At 41.6% G+C, this 19,608-nt stretch overlaps 1 protein-coding gene across 1 annotated transcript in view; it reads right to left on the bottom strand.

Moving 5' to 3' along the window:
- Window positions 1–11,467: 11,467 nt before the first annotated feature.
- KCNK10 (potassium two pore domain channel subfamily K member 10) overlaps window positions 11,468–19,608 on the bottom strand; it is a 114,521-nt gene continuing 106,380 nt past the window's right edge. The window contains exon 7 of the mRNA XM_075926750.2: window positions 11,468–18,933. Coding sequence (XP_075782865.1) covers window positions 18,310–18,933 — 624 coding nt within the window. The 3' untranslated portion in view covers window positions 11,468–18,309. The remainder of the gene's footprint in view (window positions 18,934–19,608) is intronic.

The following is a 19,608-nucleotide window of genomic DNA, read 5'->3' as shown; positions in this document are numbered from 1 at the left end:
CACTTTCTAAGCTACCTCTGCACCATGAGCTATTCTCAGCTTGCATTGGTAAACTTGTGTTAGCTCTCCAAGCCAGACTGCAAAAAATGGTAGTGTAACTGCAGTAACATAGGCAGTGGCAAATGGCAGAACAGCCTAGCCATGCTGAGTACAACCTGCCTGAACTTCCTGGGTACATACAGAGCAGCTAGCCATGCCGCCACTTGCCTCTGGCTATGCTAGCTAAATGAGAACTAGCACAACTGTATCTGCATAAGCAGCAACTTACAGCTCCTTGTCATAATGTAGATAAAGCTGGGGGCAGTGAAGCTTAGGGTCTCGTCACAAGGGTGCAACAGAGAGGACTTTCACTCTGCATTATGTTTTCTATCCATCATTTCATGATGTTTGCAATAAATTGTATTGCACAACAGGAAGAATGATCACACTTGGCAACATTTCTCCCTCCCTGCTGAGACAAGACTGAGAACTGTTGGAGACTCAGCCCTTGAGAAAAAAATAAGTCCTGCTACAAAAGCTCTATTGCAAGTTATTCAGCTACTCTAGCTATTCTCTTGGCCCCTGTTAAAACACAAAGGGATAGTCAGTATGAACTTAAAAAATGTCAGTGGGGCCCTGGAGCAAGAGACACATAAGAAGTGGGAGGATTTTTGCTGAGCAATTGTTCTGCCCTCTCAAAGCAGTGTTCCACTGGCACTTCAGAAATAAAAAGTCAGATTTTTCCAACAGCTGTTCACTAAGTAATGTGAAATCCTCACTAAGCTGCTGATAGCTTGTGACAAAGTGAGAAATGAGTCTGCCTTGCCCCATGCACAGATTCTAACACCTATGAGAAAGCGATCTCTAAGGACAGGGGGATAGTATTGCTAAGAGTCTGGCCTTCTTTTCCTGCATGGCTTAATGCAGATCTATGTATGGAGTCTCCTTTTCTCTTGGGGTTATGTCTACACTAGGGGTTTTTCCGGGATACCAGAGGTACCCCGGAAAAACTCGACTGCCTCCAGGAAACGCAGCTACTCTTCCGCTTTTTTTTTTTGCGGAAGATCAGACGCGCTCTTTCAGAAGCCCTGTCTTCCTTCTTCCACGAGGAAGAAGGGTTCTTCCAAAATTTGTCCCAGTGTAGATGGGTTAAATTTTGGAAAAGCCTCTTCCGAAAAAACTATTGGAAAAAGGTACGCAAATTGTGGAGTTCAGCTTGCATACCTTTTTCCGATAGATCAGCATAGTCTAGACATAGCCTTAGTGGTCTATCCAAAGGCCACTGATGTCAACAGAAAGTCTCCGATTGACTCTAGTGAACTTTGGCTCCCAAATGTGGATCTGCGTGTCTTAATGCATGCAAGGCCAGAAGCCCTGGATTGTGGACATATAATTTAAAATACAGTATAATTAAAATAATAAATGACATAGATAACTTGTCAAATAGAACAGCATTTCAGTTTTCCATGAGGTGCACTTCACTTTTACCCCAACCTGCAAATAAAGGGGTAGTTGATCTCTGTCCCAACAGACTGCATATTGTGGCCCTATCTAAGTTATATTTGCCTAGTTTATCAATAAGAATATCATGAGAGACCTTATCAAATGCCTTACTAAAGTCTAGGTATATGACATCCACCGCTTCTCTCTTATCCACAAGGCTCGTTATGCTATCAAAGAAAGCTATCAGATTAGTTTGGCATGACTTGTTCTTCACAAACCCATGCTGGCTATTCCCTATCACTTTATTACCTTCCAAGTGTTTGCATATGATTTCCTTAATTAGCTGCTCCATTATCTTCCCTGAGACAGATGTTACACTGACCGGTCTGTAGTTTCCTGGGTTGTTTTTATTCCCCTTTTTATAGATGGGCACAATATTTGCCCTTTTCCAGTCTTCTGGAATCTCCCCTGTCTGCCATGATTTTTCAAAAATCATAGCTAAAGGCTCAGATACCTCCTCTATGAGCTTCTTGAGTATCCTGGGATGCATTTCATCAGGACCTGGTGACTTGCTGACATCTAACTTTCCTAAGTGATTTTTAACTTGTTCTTTGTGTATCCTATCTTCTAAACTTACCCTCTCTCTGCTTGTATTCACTACGTTAGGCACGCCTCCAGACTTCTCGGTGAAGACCGAAACAAAGAAGTCATTGAGCATCTCTGCCATTTCCAAGTTTCCTGTTACTGCTTCTCCCTCCTCACTAAGCAGTGGGCCTACCCTGAATTAGCTTACTGAATCACTATTGCAACTCCCTGCAGCACTCTGGGTTTCCCAGAGAAATGCCCTGTCCAAATACTGACTAAGTCTGACCCTACTTAATTAGGGAGATGATAGGCCTTCACCTTGTGATATTTGCCTACAGATCACGACCCAGGGAGCTACCAAAAACTGGGAGCTCTTTATTGGCTTTGCCTGTTATCCATGCAGCACACTAAGTACTAACACTCCTCTCCAGCATCACTGGCCTTGTTCTCTGGTGCTCTCACTTTTTCCCTGAGAAATTAGAAATTCTGAGGGACTGTGAAAGCACCTATCTCCCAGCACTCATTATGGTCCTGCACTGTGCAATGGAGTGCAAAGGGCTGACTGAAATGCTTCAGCTGAAACATTTCCTTTCCACAGCGGATAGGCTGCAGCAATTCAGTCAGCCTGAGCAAAGGGACTTGCTCCCTATTATTGCAGCCAACTCAGTTAATACACACGCTACATCTACACTGCTGCGTTTTTGTGCAAGAAGTCTTTTGCAGAAGAGTTCTTGTGCAAAAACCTCTTGCGCAAAAGCATGTCCACCCCTCAAAGTGCATTGTTTTTGCAATGCGCTTTTGCAGAAGAGAGCATCCACAGTGCTTTTTTGGATAGGCTCTTTTTGTGCAAGAAACCTCTGTGGAGTGTCCACACATGCCTTTTTGCACAAGAGCTGTAGCACAAAAAGGAGTTATGCCTTGTAGAAGGTATACCTACACCACAAAAAGCCTTCTGTTCTGTTGACTATAGATTTTCTTGAACAAAAATGTGCTTGAGGTGTGGACGCTCTGTGGGTTTTTGCACAAAAACCTTGGAGAATAGATGTAGCCTCTGGGTCTAACTGATCACCATAACAAGGTCACTGTCATCCTCTACAGCATGCAGGTGTAAGTCACTTGCCAGGATTATGTGGTTTCTCTCATTTAATCATTCCCCTTCCATTGCAGAAGCATCAGTGACCTCAGTCCTTCCTGTTCTGACTGTGGTGCATAGCAGTTTAGCCTTCTGAAAGCTTCTATACTGTGGTCTAACTTCAGTTGTTTGGTTTAGCATCCCTGTGATTTACAGGCAGGGAGACTAGATGACCTAGGAGTCCCTTCGGACTCTAATACTTGCAGAATTGCTGGGGTGGCTGTTGGTGGTAGATGCCAAAGGCTGCAAACAGTAGCCTGAGTATATTTGGGATTATCACATCTTTATCATTGTTAGATTGTGAGGTTGATGGAGAGAAGGAGGAAAGCTGTATTTGATTGCTTATGTTTTTTTAATTAAGTTGAGATTGGAAAGGGAAACAGAAACAAGATGCAAAAATGGCTGTAGGCATAAGCGGCAAAGGCAGTGGCCTGCGGGCTGGGGAAACAGAGCTGGTGCTCTGACTGGAGATGGTTCCATTGCAGGGTTGAACTACTCAACTTTTTTGCTTCAGTTTACCCATATACACAATATGAATAGTATGTAACTCCTCCCCCTCTGATGGGAGTGAGAGATTTGATTGATCCTTCCCGTTATAAAGCCCCTGTTTTCAATTGCTTATAACTTTGCCAAAAAATGTTAGGGCTGAAATTTCACATGCTGAGTGCAAAGCTAGCTCAAAAGTTAGAAAATCTGACAATTGCCTGTTAAACCTTAGTTCAGCCCCCTTGTGCACTTGGATTATAAAAGGGCCTTTAAATTACAAGATCACATACTATTTATCCCACAGAATCCCTGCCTCATTCAGCACAGCAGTTCAATACTTCCTTTTATCTTCACTGCTCAATGAGTTTCCCCAGGCCTTATTTACTGCACTTTATTCTATCTCTGCTCTGAAAACAGAATTATTAATTCTCCTGGGCTTTTCTATGGAGCCTGGCAAGTCAGAGTGTTTCACAAGCATTAATGAATGTATATTCACAACACTCCTGTAAGATAAGGGAGTGATATTTACCATTTTACGCATAGAAAATGGAAGTACATTTGTGTAGACTCCCATGTCAGGAAGGATACTATCAATTGACTTTGATTCTTATCTGCTTTGTTTTAACTACCCAATCTTCAGATACTTACTGATTCCCTCTAGCTCCCTGTCTTCCACCCCCCCTCCATCCCCTGCCCAACTTCTCCTTTTTATTTTGTGTCTGCACATCCTAAACTCAAAATGCCGGTCATCTGAGGAAGTGAGCTGTGCCCACAAAAGCTCATGATACCATCTACATGTTTTGTTAATCTATAAAGTGCTACCAGACCATTTGTTGTTTTTAAAGTACATATGTTAAAAAGTCAGAAGTTTTGACCAGTTTCAGTCACCCATTTTGAGATGCACAGGTCCTAGTTTTTCAGAGTATGTATCACTGAATAGCATTTTACATGTATAGCACTGATTAACATGAGTTGCAACTATGATTGTCCAATACTTCTTCCAACCAGATCCCCAGGGCACTCAAATCAAGCATCCCAGAAATGAAAACCTTCCTAGTGCTAACCAGAGCCACAGTATAAGAAGACAGTCACTGACAAATGACCAGTTAACCTGTTTTGCTATTTACCTGTATTTTCCCCCCACAGTTTTCTTTTCAATAGAGTTTATGAAAGCATAGTTTAGAATGGTCCTATGACCTTGATGTATAATATGAAATACACCAAACATTTTTCCCATTCCTGTCCCCACTGATCTCTGTCTCCTGATGTATACATGATATGTATGTCATTTTTGATAGCACTCCAACCTCTGGGTAAATAGATGTCTGAGTAAGTATTTCCTCCCCAATAGTGTCTTGCTAATCTTACAGTTTTGTACCTTAAAGTGCAAGCCAATTGTATCTACCCCTTTACTCCAGCCCACTTTCATTTTCACTTCCTTGAAGGAAGAAAATGAGTTGTTCTGAACTATTGTTTTGTGCTCGTATTGATCAAGATGATCCCCTTCACTGTAGACTCTAGGCACTCAAATATTTCATACTTTGCTTTTTCCCAAGCAACACATTTAAATCTCTGCTTGGACTAGACAGAGATATATTTTAGTGCTATATTTGAAAGGGAAGCTTCTATAGCCAGTTAGCCACAATGCATTGTGATTGTAATATAACTGAAGCCAGGGTGCAGACGGTGTCACTTGGAATAGGTCAAATGGTTCAGCTGCCAAGCTTCGTTTCAGTTTCCATTATAACTGTAAAAACAATAAAGTCTCTTCTAGACAATATCCAATACCAAGCATGCTGTTAGTTCAACCCCTTAGATTCTGTACTACGAACAGGTCAGTAAGGACCTGTGGCAAGTCAGTATGAAAGGCTAGCCTGAGCAGAAAAGAAGATTCAGTTACGCATTCTCACTACCCAGAATCTCTGAACGCACAGCACAAGGTTTCTACAGAAACTATGAGGCTGTGTCTACACTGGGCCACTTATTCCGGAAAAATCAGCCGCTTTTCCGGAATAAGCTGCGAGCTGGCTACACTGGCCCTTGAATTTCCAGAAAAGCAATGACGCTCTACTGTACAAAATCAGCCGCTATTCCGGAAACACTATTCTGCTCCCGCTCGGGCATAAGTCCTTATTCCAGAACACTATTCCGGAAAAGGGCCAGTATAGACAGCCCAGTAGTCTTTTCCAGAAAAAAGCCCCGATCGCAAAAATGGCGATCGGGGCTCTTTTCCGGAAAAGCGCATCTACATTGGCCACAGACGCTTTTCTGGAAAAAGGGCTTTTCCGGAAAAGCAGCCTGCCTATGTAGACGCTCCTTTTCTGGAAAAACTGAAAATGGAATAGTATTCTGTTTTAAGCAGTTCCAGAAATTTATGCCAGTGTAGACACAGCCTGAAAGTCCAGAGAGCATAGCTGCAACCAAATTTTCCTAGCCCTCAGTGTGAATGTCTCATAACACCACATGGACTGTTCAGTCATTTGGGAATGCTTTCTATGCTGCAACTAAAGCAAGTATTATTCTACTCTTTTTAAAAACATAAGGCTGTGCTTGGAAATTATGAAGATGAGACCATGAGTACAAAGATAGGTCATTCCAGGGAAAGAACTAACAAACGTTTGAGTTGTGCATTTCTTAAAGAGCAGAGTCAACACCACTACAAACTTGTTCAACATCCAGTTACCTACATCTTGTTTTTTCTTTGTCTTTACAGCTGTCTTCACCGTCCTCCCAAACAAACGAGTGTACCGTGAGCTGCAAGTTTTCAACACTGGGAACTTATAGTAAGCCTATTGCAGGTGTGCAGTTTGCCAGTGCTGTTAATTGGAAGCAGGTGAACATAAATAATCAACACAGTGGGGCTGTATGCAAAAGAGGAAATGCCAAGCACAGCCTGAACTTACTTTTCTGTTCCCAAGACAGCAGTTTGTTTGAGAACTGACAATGCCTGTTTCCCTAACTAAGAGATAAGCAGAGTAAGGTCAGGGTATTTCAGAGCATTTGGAAATTGGAGTGGACAAGTCTTAGGGAGTGCTTTGCAGAAAGAGAGGCATATTTAGAGGGAGAAGTAAGCCCCTTTTGGTATATCTAAACAGACCCAGTAAGTCAGAAAAATAAGCTCTGGTATGCAGAAGCAAATTGATTCCTTCTTTAAATCCCTTCCTAGGCAGTGAAAAGTGAAATAGCTGTGTGTCTGAAAAAAGATTCTATGCTGTAAAGGGTCAGTTAGTCAGTGTTGCCTAAAATCCGCTTAAGACAAGCTGATTGCCAAGACAATCCCAGATTTCAGGTAGCCAATTGTTTTTTTTCTTTCCCATGATTATGCTCCCTATCAAACAGTGAATGAAAGCTCTCCCTCATAAATCGTTAACTAAAGGCAGCTTATAGCGGTGCCACAGGAATTTGGGGGGAGTGGCTTCTATGAGAATGGCCAACAGTGTTTTCCTTAGCTTGACAAGCCACATTAAAGAAGGGCAAGGGTAGTAAAACAATGTAATTGACTCTGTAAGTCAGCATCCCTCTCCCGACATGATACTATGTCAATTGAGTAAATGACTGCACTTTCCTTTTGGTTTGATAGCACTACTTTCTACTGCAGATTTCCCTCATTGTAAGTGTTGTGTTTGGGAAAATAACTTGAATTTGCATTTAATTAAGTGTGCATGTTATTGAGTGAGTTGGTGGTATGCACAGAATTCTGTGAAAGTGTGCTGGAGAATTCAGACAGAGGGGTGTGGTCACTTAGGTTGTTTCAGATCTCTACCTGCATTTTGGCAGTGTTGTGATTTCAGGAATTAGAGCCTCATGCATAATAGCTCAGAGCCCATCTCTACTGTGATGTGACATTATAAAAATGACATTGTGTAGCTCCCTCCCTGTTTTGTTGTCTCTCAGTGACTGCATGTGAAGAAGTGTGCTCAGTTGACAAGTTGCGGTTTTTTTCTAACCACCATCCTGCAAGCTTGTCTTGGGCTCTGACTCAAGCTAGGTGTTCTCTCTCACACACATCAGTCAGAATAAAAGTTTGGCAGGCCAAATTCTGAAATTCCGGAGCTGACTGAAAATTAGTAATAAAATCTTTTGGTAATGCCCAAGAAAGAATGGAATCTGAATCACTTCTTCCTACCAGGGTTAGCACAGCAGGGATAATAAGAAGTAGTCAAAATTTATTTTTGAGACTCTACATGTACTTTGGGGGTGAGGTGGGCAGATGTGTTCAGTACTAGGCTACGTCTACATTGGCAAGATTTTGTGCAAATATTTTTAACGCAGGTGTTTTTGCGTTACAGTATTTGCGCAAGAGAGCATCTACACTGGCATGTGCTTTTGCACAAGAGATGTGCTTTTGCACAAAAGCATCCATGCCAGTGTAGACACTCTCTTGCGCAAGAAAGCTCCGATGGCCATTTTAGCCATCGGGCTTTCGTGCGCAAGAAATTCATGTTGCCTGTCTACACTGGCCTCTTGCGCAAGAACAGTAGCGCAAGAGCGCTTATTCCTGAGCGGGAGCATCATAGTTCTTGTGCAAGAAGCACTGATTTCACACATTAGAACGTCAGTGTTCTTGCGCAAGAACTCCCTGCCAGTGTAGACAGGTAGCATGTTTTTGTGCAAAAGCGTGTGCTTTTGTGCAAAATCATGCCAATGTAGACACAGCCCTAGAGTGATGTGACCGATATTATGGACAGACACTGTATATTTGAGACTAGCATAGCAGCTTCTATAAATGTTAGCTGCTATCACTAAGCCCAGCAGCATATGCTGGCTCTGTGGAAGAAGCAGTGCTAACTCCCTCCAGGATGTAAAACCTATGGGGGGTAATCAGTGTTGATGCTGGGACAGGTAAACAACACCAGAGAAGTGCTGCCTGCACTGAGGAGATGTGTATACTCAGGTTCAGACTAGGTTCAAAACCAAGAGACAAAGAAAGAACATGTGGTAGATTGACCCAATCTGTAATGGGCCAGAAACCCACATTTTGACCCCAACAGTTGACAGGAAGTTGTAACCAAATAATCTGCTGCAAGGCTTTGAGGAACTATGAAATGGGTCAAATTCCCCATGGGGGAAAACAAGTGACTTTTCATGAGCATTAGCAATCATGACACTTAAGGGCAGAATCCTGTGACTGAAGAGGCCTGAGTTCTACATGGTGTTTCTTAAGCAAACCATGGAAAAGCTAGAGGAGCAGTTAACCCCAAAACTGTGGCAGATGATCTGGATTTGGGGAGAAGGGCTAATTGTTATTTAAATCACTGTAATAGGACCCACCTCTCAATCACCCCCTTTCTCATCAGATCCCAAACACTGTCCCCTTCCCACTGCTTGTTCTCTACAGTCTCTAGTTCTTCCCCACAATCCTGGTCTAGGGCCATAGCATCTAAGGTTTCCTCCCCAGAGGCACTGCCTTCTTTAACAGAGCAACAGGGACCCATCTTGACACCCAGCCTTCATTAGGCCTGTGGTGAGTGGTCAACAGCATAGGCACAGCCTCCCTGGGTACCCCAGGGCTGGGGAAAAGTTACAGAAGTCTCTGTGGAAATAACATGGATCTGAAGTATTAGGATATATTTCTGTTCTTTTTGGACCATGAGCTGGCACCTACCTGGCCAGGCAATATGCTATGAAGTCTGCGTGACCTACTCTTTCACACTGTGCTCCATTTTGGTATCCTAGTTCTATTATACATTTTTAATAGAACTTTTGTGCATTTGCCACATTGTAAGTTTCAAGGACAGTGGTCATTGTGTAAAACCTCAATCCATGTGAAGCCAATTCTGCTTTAGAAAACCCCGTGGTGTGAGGAGCCTGCTCTGAGGTCCTGTAGTGGGATAGAGGTATTCCAGAGTTACCACACATCTCTGTTCTTAGTTTCTACATTTTCCAGGAAAGATGACTCCACCTCTTCCCAGATTCCAACTCTCTATAAGTGCCGGGAAGTGCCTCACACACCCTGCCTGCATGAAAGAGGCTGGAGTGCATGCCAGGAACAACTAGCTTCTGCTTCTCATCATGAAGGAGACAGAACATAGGTAACAGCAAGGGAAAACAGGTTCCATCTGGAAGGCAGGCTGAAGAAAATGAAGCAACACCCAGCAGGAGGCAAAGAAGCAAATCAGGATTCACTGCAAGTCCTGGACCTTCACTCTGCCTCACAGGAGGGAACAACTTTCCATCCTGTCAGCCATAATGACTTGTTATGATAAGTGGGCCTCACTGTCAGCTAAACTGGTGAAAAGTGGGTAACAGTTATGAATTATCACAAAGACCTGTTATATGAAACTGATTAAGAAAAGATATGAAAGGAGATAGAAAGACTCCACTAGTTTAAACAGAGAGGGCCAAGGGCTGGAGGACTCTCTTAAAGAGGGTGCCTGGTAAACAAGAGGAGCAGGAAAGCAGAATTCAAAGAACCAAAACTGGTGTGACAGAAATTAAGCCTATTTGGTGGATAAAATAGTGAGAGGATGGACTATTGCACCCATTGCCTGTTTGTGATCCTTAAAAAGAGACCTTGAGGGAGAACACAACAATAACTTTTATCATTACCATGGCTGCAGTGGAACAATTGTTACCCTGGCACTAGGCTTTAAAGGTGACACTTGACCATCATTCTTGCAGCAGTAAGGATCCCAACCTGACATGTGAGCTCCTGCTCTGCCTACCCCCTCCCTTGCATGCTCCTTTCTTCCCAGCCTATCTCTCTTTCTCTAAGCTTTTCACCTGCTCCTGAAATCAATGGCAATGCATGGGGAGACAAGACAGTCCATTCAGCTCTGCTCAGCCTGAGAAGGCTCAATAAAGGAGAGGGACTTGACCAGAGCAACCAGAAATATCCATGACTGAGGAGGTGAACCTGGGTCTAAAACAATGGATATTGTGGTCAACCTGCCAGCCCAATGCATCCATCCATGCCTGACCAGCCACACTATATCCATGACAACATCAGCAAAAGCTATATTTCCCTCATCTGTACTGTCCTCTCTCTTCTTCTCTTTCAGTGTCTGTTTATTCTACGACAAGAAGGTTACTAACACTCTCAGACTTTAACTGGTATTCAGTGTCTCCAAAAAGAGTTTGATAGGTTTTGATTGCTTTGTGCAAACAATCCATTTTCACTTCGATGTTCTTTACCTTCAATGTTCTTTTGATTCTTTTTGTGTGTTTCAAAGAAGAAAATTCTACCTCAGGATCTGAATTTTATAGTGTATTTGTGATGGTATTGAGCAGCAGCCTGAGAGCTCTGCATATCAAACCCCAGATCTTGTTTAACACTATTTCATGTTGGACGGTGACTGGGCTATGTGATACCTTTGGCCCTGTTATTCCATGTAAACTAAAACAACAGACTGATAATGACATTCCCAAGATTTGGGGGCTAGCTAGTCCCCAAATGATATCCAGGTATGCACTTTCCTGGAAAGCATATCTCTGATCCCTCCAAATTTCTGACCTTTGACTTCTTCACCTACTGATTTCTCCTGTTACTTGTCACATGTAGAACCTTCCAACATCATGTTGGCTTAGGAGTTCCTCTACAAAATACTGACCTTTTGTATTTCCCTCATGTGAGCAGATTTGTGCCATCCCTCCTCCTTCAGAGCATAATCCTTCGCTCACCACCACTACATGTATTAGAGACACAGAAGAGAAAACAAATAACAAACATGGCTGGGGTAACATGAAAATGCAAAGCAGGTGATGCTGATAATTTCAGTTACACATTGGCTTTTCATCACTGTATGCAAAAGGGAGATCAGTGCCCTAACAATAACACCTCTGTCTTTGCCAGGAGTTTGAATAAGTGAGAAAGAAAGAACAACAGGAAAAGTGATTGTAGCCTCCAGAAGGTCTTTGTTGCAATTTTTCCCATCATTGAAAAACATTACATCATAAAATAAAGACAATAGCAGCAAAACTTATTAGATGGTACAAGCACATTCCGCTTAGTACCCTGGCTAATGACATTTATGAATGCCTCTTTCTTTTGAAAATGCCTTCCTAAGCACCATGAAATCTTACAGAAAGAAAGAGAAAAAAACAGGTAGAATATCTCTGCAAGTGTATTTAATTATTAATTATGACTATTATATTATTAATCTGAAGTGGGCCAGAAACAGACAAATTTGATCCAAAACCCACACGCAGATCCCCACACCCAAAATCTAAGGAAGTCTCTATCAGATCCACATCTCAAAACTTCAAACCAGATTTTCAAAGCTGAGTCCAGAACATCAGAGTGAAACACCTTTAGAATTCTGACACAATTCAGTCCCAGCTTACATCTGAATATGAACTTTGTGATTTGAGTCCATATCTATCACATGGGTCTCAATTGGGACACTGGAGTTAAACCCACTCCAACTGTAAGGCAGTTTCACTTCAGAAGCCAAAATCCTACCTAATTCTGATTATAGCTTGTAATCTAGTTCACTGCTCTGGGATCTGTGAAATAGCTAAGGAATTATCTGAAGGCTGGTAGGTTTGGTTTGCATATCATAAGAGGCACCATTAAGCTTTTCTGTCCAAGTACACAGCTCTTATGAGGAGGGAATGTGTATGGGCGGAATAGATTCTGGAGAGAAAAATATTCCCTCTCACACATCCACAAAAGGATGGAGACCTGCTAGTGATTTACCCTTCAGGAGCTCCAACTGGAAAGCCAAAGCTCATTTGTCTAGACAGGCACCTGCTACAATGATGTCCCTTTTCTGCTAAATAAGCAGCATCTAAATCTCAAACTGAGAACACGAGGCTAATATGTGATCTGCATACTGCCATGTGCTAGCACAGAGATTTAAAAGGGAACTAACTACATATGGCGAGGGACATCACCATTCAAGTTTTGTACAAGAACTGCATAGATGTGCTAGTATGAAGTGCGTGTGCACAGGGTTTTATTTACAATTATTTAAATTGCATGTTGTTCCCAAGTACCTATAAGCAATGTGAATGGGACCTGTGATTAACATGACTTATTCCAGCCCAGCTCCAACATGTCTCTACTCCTTTAAAACTATTCCAGCTTGACATTCACACTGGCACCTTGATAGCATTTGATTTAAATGAGATGATGCAACATTGGTCATCATGATTATGTTGTTGTATCGTATCAGTGAAAAAGAGACAACAATGAGAAAAACAGAATAGAAAGATACTAAGGCCCAAATCTTCAAAGGTATTTAGTTGCCTAACTCTTATGGAAATCAGTGGGAGTTAGGGACCTAAGTAAGTACCTTTGAGGATTTGGGTCTAAGCTCTTTCCCCTATCTATTCCAGCCAAGTAGTTGCATGCTGTGGACTGGGGGAATATCTTTGAGGTTCAGGTAGCTATGTTGATTTGTATGTGTTTCCTTTTTGCTATGGATATTGTATTGCCTCATAACCCATTTACAGAGCTGTATTTATTACTGATTTGATCCCATGCTATTAAGTATGCATGACATCTTGTAGATGGGTTTAAAAACAGCAGGTCCAAAGCAGCAACAGACTTCTAGTGACTCTCCCAAAATCCTGGGAATTAGCCAGCCTCCAAGTGGCATGCACTTTCCTGGAAAGCACATCACTGAGGCGCTATTGTTTCTCCATGATAATATGCTAAATAATGCAAACTCTAGTTGTTTCCTGGATGGTGGAAAAAGCCTCAGCAGCAGATCCCATGTTGTTTTGGCACAATAAATGAGCAGTGGAAGCAAAAAAAAGCCCATAAATAATGTATACAAAAACACATAGAGAAATGCAGGCTTCTCAGGGCTTGTCCCAACACAAATACACAGCCCTGCTTTTCTTTCTTCTGGTTTAGGGAGGAATCTCCAGTGTTGAGTAAGAAATGGACATGAGCAACACTCTTCCTACATTAGCAACACATATATAAAATACAGAGACAAGGGAGGGGCTGCACTGATTTAACAAGCAAGCACGTAACTCCACCAAGAGTTTCTGGAAACATCATAAACTCAGACAGCAAAAGATTGGGTGATTTATGAAGTCACCCAGTCCCCAAAATAGGATTAAATGACTTTAAATCACTGTAACCATTCATTTATAATGAGTGTTTCTAATAACCCATATCATCTGTGAAAAGGTGAATTAAACTCATGGCAAATCTCTCATGGATGAAGTTAAAACCCTTTCTCAAAACAGCCAGATGCTCATGCAAATATTGCCAGGGACTGGAATGGAATGGAGCCACCTGGCAATCCAGTTGCTTGTAATATGCTAACAATGATTAGTGTTTCAACAGGATCTCCAGGGGGAAACATCAGAATCTTCCTGCACAAGAGTGAATGTAAACTGGAGCAGGGTGGGCTAAAATCTGTAGGAAAAGACACATGTGATTCCACTTCCTGGATTTGGAGGCTGCGACTAAAGACAATTTCCTTAGTAGTTTGTCAGATTCTCATGTCTAGCCATAGTATGCTCAGTACAGAATCAGGGAACAAAATGGATTTAAGTCATCCCTTTGTTCTTCCAATCCTGGTAGCGTTGCTGGGAACCAGCAGCCTAGAGGTATGAGTTTGGGTTTGGGTTCAGCCCATATATCATTTAAACATTCAATAATAGTGCAACAATTCCACCAGAAATAACATTAAAAGCTTTTATACAAGTGATGAAAACAAGAGGACATGGATTTTAGCTATGCTACTAGTTAATGTTACAACTGAGATGGTTTCCCAAACTGCTATATGCAAAGGATGTGCTTCAAAACAGAAGAAGCATATCAGGATTTTATGACATAAGATCAACTGATTAGAAATTTCATTCTGGCTTTTTGTGCAGTCACTTCCACCCTCTCTACGTTATCATCCAAATAATGTATATTAAACTACTTACTGTTCAATGCCTGATTGCAATGAAAGCAATCAGATGAGAGGGTCCCTATTAGTAGACAAGACTGGCAGAGGGTGCGGAATAGAATTCTCTATTTTTTGTGGCCAGGCCTTTCATGTGAAAGGTCATCCAATGTTCTGCTTAGTATCTCATTGGAATCTTATTTTGCATCACCCTTTGTTCCTAGATCAAAAACATTCAAAACTGGTAGATGCCAAAGACAGTCCCTAATGAAATGTCAGTTCAGGAATTATGCGTAGCTTATGGCTCAGCAGCAATTAAGGGGAGGCATAAGCACAGTTAGAACATGAATACCGTAGTAAACACAAAGGATCATGCAATCATAGAGGTATAATACATTTTAGATCATCCAGTCCTCTCTCTCAGAAGAGCTGTGCCTGCTTACATTAGGTCTGAATTTGGCAACACTGCATCCATTCAATTAAAGTTTTTATGCTGATGTACATTGCAAGAGCTTCCCCAAACTGTCAGCTTGCATGACCACATGGGAAAGAGGAGGGCAGTACTAGAAAGAATAACTAATCTGACACTGACTTTCACTGACCCTGCACAGAGTAAATGGACCTTGTTGGACTAAGGCTATGTCTAGATTGCAAAGAAAAGTCAGAAAAAGATACACAAATTACGAACCGCAATTTGCATATCTTTTTTTTCCGAAAGAGGCTTTTCCGAAATTTGGCCCATCTACACAGGGCCAAATTTCTGAAAAATCTCCTCTTTCGGAACATCCCTTCTTCCTCATACAATGAGGAATACAGGGATGCTGAAAGAATGTGTCCGCTTTTTCAGCTACTGTTCCAAAAAAGCAGACATGTTCCTTGGACGCGGCGTAGCTTTTCTGGGATACCTCCAGTATCCCAGAAAAGTTGTGCACTGTAGACATAGGGTAACTCATATCTTATTAGCAGGGAAGTTACGCAGGGAGCTTTTCTGTAGACCATACAGTATGGTTTAGGAGAGTGATCAGACTGGGGATAGTTTTTTACACTGGCTAAGCAACACAAATTACTACCACTGTACTCTAAGCTTTGGGAATCCTCCTTCAGTTCCAGGAGAGCAAACAAATAAAGTGCAAATAGTGTTTCCAGACAGCACTTTAATCAGAGAAGGACCCAAACACCAGATCTGGATATCCCTTAACGTTGTCTGGAATCCAAACCCAGATCTGACGTTTGGAGCTAGTTTCTAATTTCATAAAACCCCAGATCGGAAAAAAACATGAATATTAATGGGTCCAGATACAAAGTCCTGCGTGATTTATCTGTGTGGGGCCTATATAGCCAACGCAGTATGATACCACTTATTTCAAAATGAGATAGCAAAGTATGTGTTAGTATGTGGTATTGTGCATATTAAAATCCTGATTAGGGGCCATATTTGGTGTCCACCAGAGTGGGGGGAGGAGCGGGCACAAGCACTTGCATTCCTTAGATAGATCCTGCTCTCTGTGGAAAAGGTCTGGGATTTGAGCATGGCCATGTACCTCTGCCCTCTGCACTGATCTGCTAAAGAAGGGTGTGCATACTGTACCCATTCAGAGGGTAGCAGAGCTCCTGCTCTGGTATGCCCACAATTGGAGCAATCCCAGCTGAACCAGCCACAATGCTTCCTGGGGTCTCTGGCTACAGAGCACGGCTCCTCCACACAAGCCAGAATCTAGCCTTACCAGATTCATCGGGGACAAAGCAAAATCCATTTTATACTCGCTCTCCCTGTAATTTTTCATCCTTCATTTTTGGACAGCTGGTTTTCATAACCAATTTAAGTTAGGACACAGTTTTTCAGGTGCTTTGACTCCGTAAGGAAAGAACATACTCAGAGTTCCTTTTGCCTCCTGCAGCAGTGACTTTGAGCTCAGAGTTGCAAATTGTGCACAAACAGCTGCATAGGTAAATATTCACACTAATCATTTTCATGTGCAATTACCACATACATATTCACAGCTCGGGTAACAGTGTATGCAAATGTCACATGTTTAAGTGGCCATTTGCACATGATATCTCAGAACATGTAAACAAAAAAATTGTTTGCATTTACGTGCAGACAGTTATTGGCATGCACTTCTGAAAAACTTTGCCCACATGAGTGGGAAGTCCTTGGTAGTATGAATATGCAGCAAAACTCAAAATGTGTCTGGAGCCTATCTCACATTTACTTTAGCAGCAAACCTACAAGGAATGCTGTTATAATTGGAGCACTTTGCATGATGAGCAATTTGAGAATTTTGTGGAGAGGAAGGTTTGGGGAGGATAAACTGTGCAATTACTTATGTCTCGTTTCCAGCATGCAAAAATCTCTGGTTTGTAATGGCAAGCAACGCACCATACATAGACTGAACGCCTTTGCAATTCCCATGAATTATTTCACAGTCTTTTCTCTTAACATTCACTTTGAAATCTGAAGACATATGTGCTTCCCATATTCAAATGTCCAGTCACAGCGACAGACACAAAACTCTCACATTTTGGTTGTGTTTCATTGTCTCAACACACACACAGAGTTTGTGTTTGGAGTCCAGTGAGGAAAGGGATTTAGAGCAAATATCAAATAAAGAAAATAAACTGAAAGAGAAAGAAATCAAATAAATTAGTCAAAATACTTATTTAAAAAGTTACAAAATAAGATGGTATTAATGGCACTTAAAGCTATAAGCACTTAAAATATTTCCATCATATTTCATCATCTTCTGTTGGTTATTTTCTTCTTTTTCAACTTTTGTTTCTGAGGGGTCGGGGGAGGGTTTTTGTTTGTTTTTGGAGGGTATGACCAGCTCCTGTCTAAACCCTAACCCATCAAAAGGGACATATGGCCCTGAGATACTAAGGTTGCTCTGGTCCTCATTTTAGTATTGTAAATGCTCTTAAGTCTACTCTTTAAAATTCCAGTTGAGCTACAGAGAACAGCCAGTTGCTGACGTCATGCAAAGGCCATAGCTTTCTTTCTGTCTTTGTAGTATTACAGCATTAAAACTGAACTTGCTTCAGTGATATAAAGTGTGAACAAGAAATATTTTTTAAAAAATTGGCCCACAATTTGATGAGCCAAGCAAAACACGTATATTTTTTTCCTCCTCTTTTACATCATGTAGTGTTTGAACTTGTTTATTCAGAGTTTTTGAGTTTATATCAGCTACTTCCTCGGAGGGAAGAATTTTTTTTTCTGTATTTTTGTGGGGTTTTTTAATGGAAAAAGCAATCCCATCCTTTAATATTATGTTTACTTTGATTTCACAACCAATGACCAACTGACTTCCAGGTCCAGGGACATGCTTTTGGATTTTAGAAAGATAATACATCTGATTTTAAAACTGAAACTAGCTTGGATCACGTGCCAAAATGTAAACTCATCCTTATTGAAAGTTGTTAGTTGATCCCAATCATTTCTCCTCTTTTCAATCACCAGAGGGAGGCTCAGGGAAGCCATGATCAATTTAGAAGATTCACCAGTCTTGCTTCTTTTTTTTTTCACCCTCCCACAGGTTCTCTAACATAGCTGTCCTTTGCAAACAGTATGACATGGCAGTAGCATTCCAGCTGTATTGCCATGGTAAGTTTCTCCCTTTGCATTTTGCCATTGTAATTTTACACAGGCTGAAGTTCCCCATGTGTTGCTTTCTGATGCCACTCTCCAGTGCTGTGTTTCTGATTCATTTTGGCAGAGCAATCTTCAGTCATTATGGCACAGTGAAATATTCTTCGATGCTATGTAATTCAGACTGAATAAGGAGTCTGTATAAGGCACGTGTCTCAATATATATATGTATATATATATATATATATGTATGTATATAAAAACACTAACATTAGTTAATTAAAGTTAAGTGTCTTTTACATTTAATTTCTGTCTTCAAGTAATGTTTTGTTTTCTTGTTCCCTTTCTTTGGTTTCGGTGGGGATAGTTCCATTTTCCAGGTCCAAGTGCTGCTGAATACAGCTGGTCAGAATAGCAGTGCTAGAAGAGTTCTCTGAGTTACACATCTTCTCATTCTCCTCTTCTTTTTTCTCTTCATCCAAGGAGTAGTGTCGGAAGGTCTCATAAATTTTCCGCACATCCTCGGGGATACTTTTTTTCAGGTCTTTGTTTTTCCTTTTGGTCAGCTTGGACGAGGAGCCAAACTTGTTGACGATGTTGTCCTCAGATGACCCCTGCCCGTGCTTGTTGAGCTGTTCTGTCCCTTTAAGGCGCAGGTTGTTAGGTCTGTTGTTGATGCTTTCCTGAGATGAGGCCTTGAAGCGTCCTGTCTCCAAGGCAGCAAAGACAGAGCGCTTCTCTGGAGAGAGCATATCCAGTGAGTGGGCTCTCTGGTCCAACCCTAGGCGCCTACGCTCCATGCTCCGAATGGTGGCTGCCCTTTGAAGCTTGTCATGGATCTCCACACTGAGCCGCCTCCGGGTTTCCCTGAATTCAGCAGTCACATTGGCCTTCCATTCAGCCGCATGGGCTTTTATTTCACCAACCTTTCCAGAAAACAAACAAACAAAAACACGCTGAGGAAAGAATGAAATTTTCACTGTAGAATAACACCACATTTGTATTGTATGTCACAGAATCAGAGATTGGTCATAGATGAAATGTCTAGATCTGGAGCCTTGAGCCAGCCCCAAACATCCCCACAATTTGGCAGTGCTAGCATCAGGCTCTAACAACTTGTATCCCACACATGTGAGTTGTTTGGCTGCTATCAGTGGATGTTTTATTTCCTTCTCGCATGTTAGGGTACTCTCACACTCTTACTAGCCCTTCCTTCATTACGGAAACAATAAAACTAGTGATTGATAACCTCTGTGCACTCCTCATGTAAACAGGCAGCTCAAAGAACCACCAGCAACCAAGCATTTCTGAGGTCTCTAATAACTGAGAAGTCATAAATATTACTGTATTAGATAAAACCTGCTTCTCAAACTCTGATCACACTTACACCTGTGCAATCCCACAGAAGGTTCTTTATTGAACCATGCAATGATTGATTTAGGTAAAATCAATATTCTTATTATTTTACATAGAGGAAGAAACATATGATCCAATTAGTCTGGTATCCCGTCTCAGAAAATTACCAAATGCTTTAAATAGGAAGTGTAAAAATGTCCATAATTTACTGGGAACTACTATATACTAAAATGTTGGAATTTCTT

Source organism: Pelodiscus sinensis, chromosome 5 (assembly GCF_052426305.1).
Source record: "Pelodiscus sinensis isolate ZL-2025 chromosome 5, ASM5242630v1, whole genome shotgun sequence".
NCBI lineage: Eukaryota > Metazoa > Chordata > Testudines > Trionychidae > Pelodiscus > Pelodiscus sinensis.
This window is presented reverse-complemented; position numbering and strand designations above follow the sequence as displayed.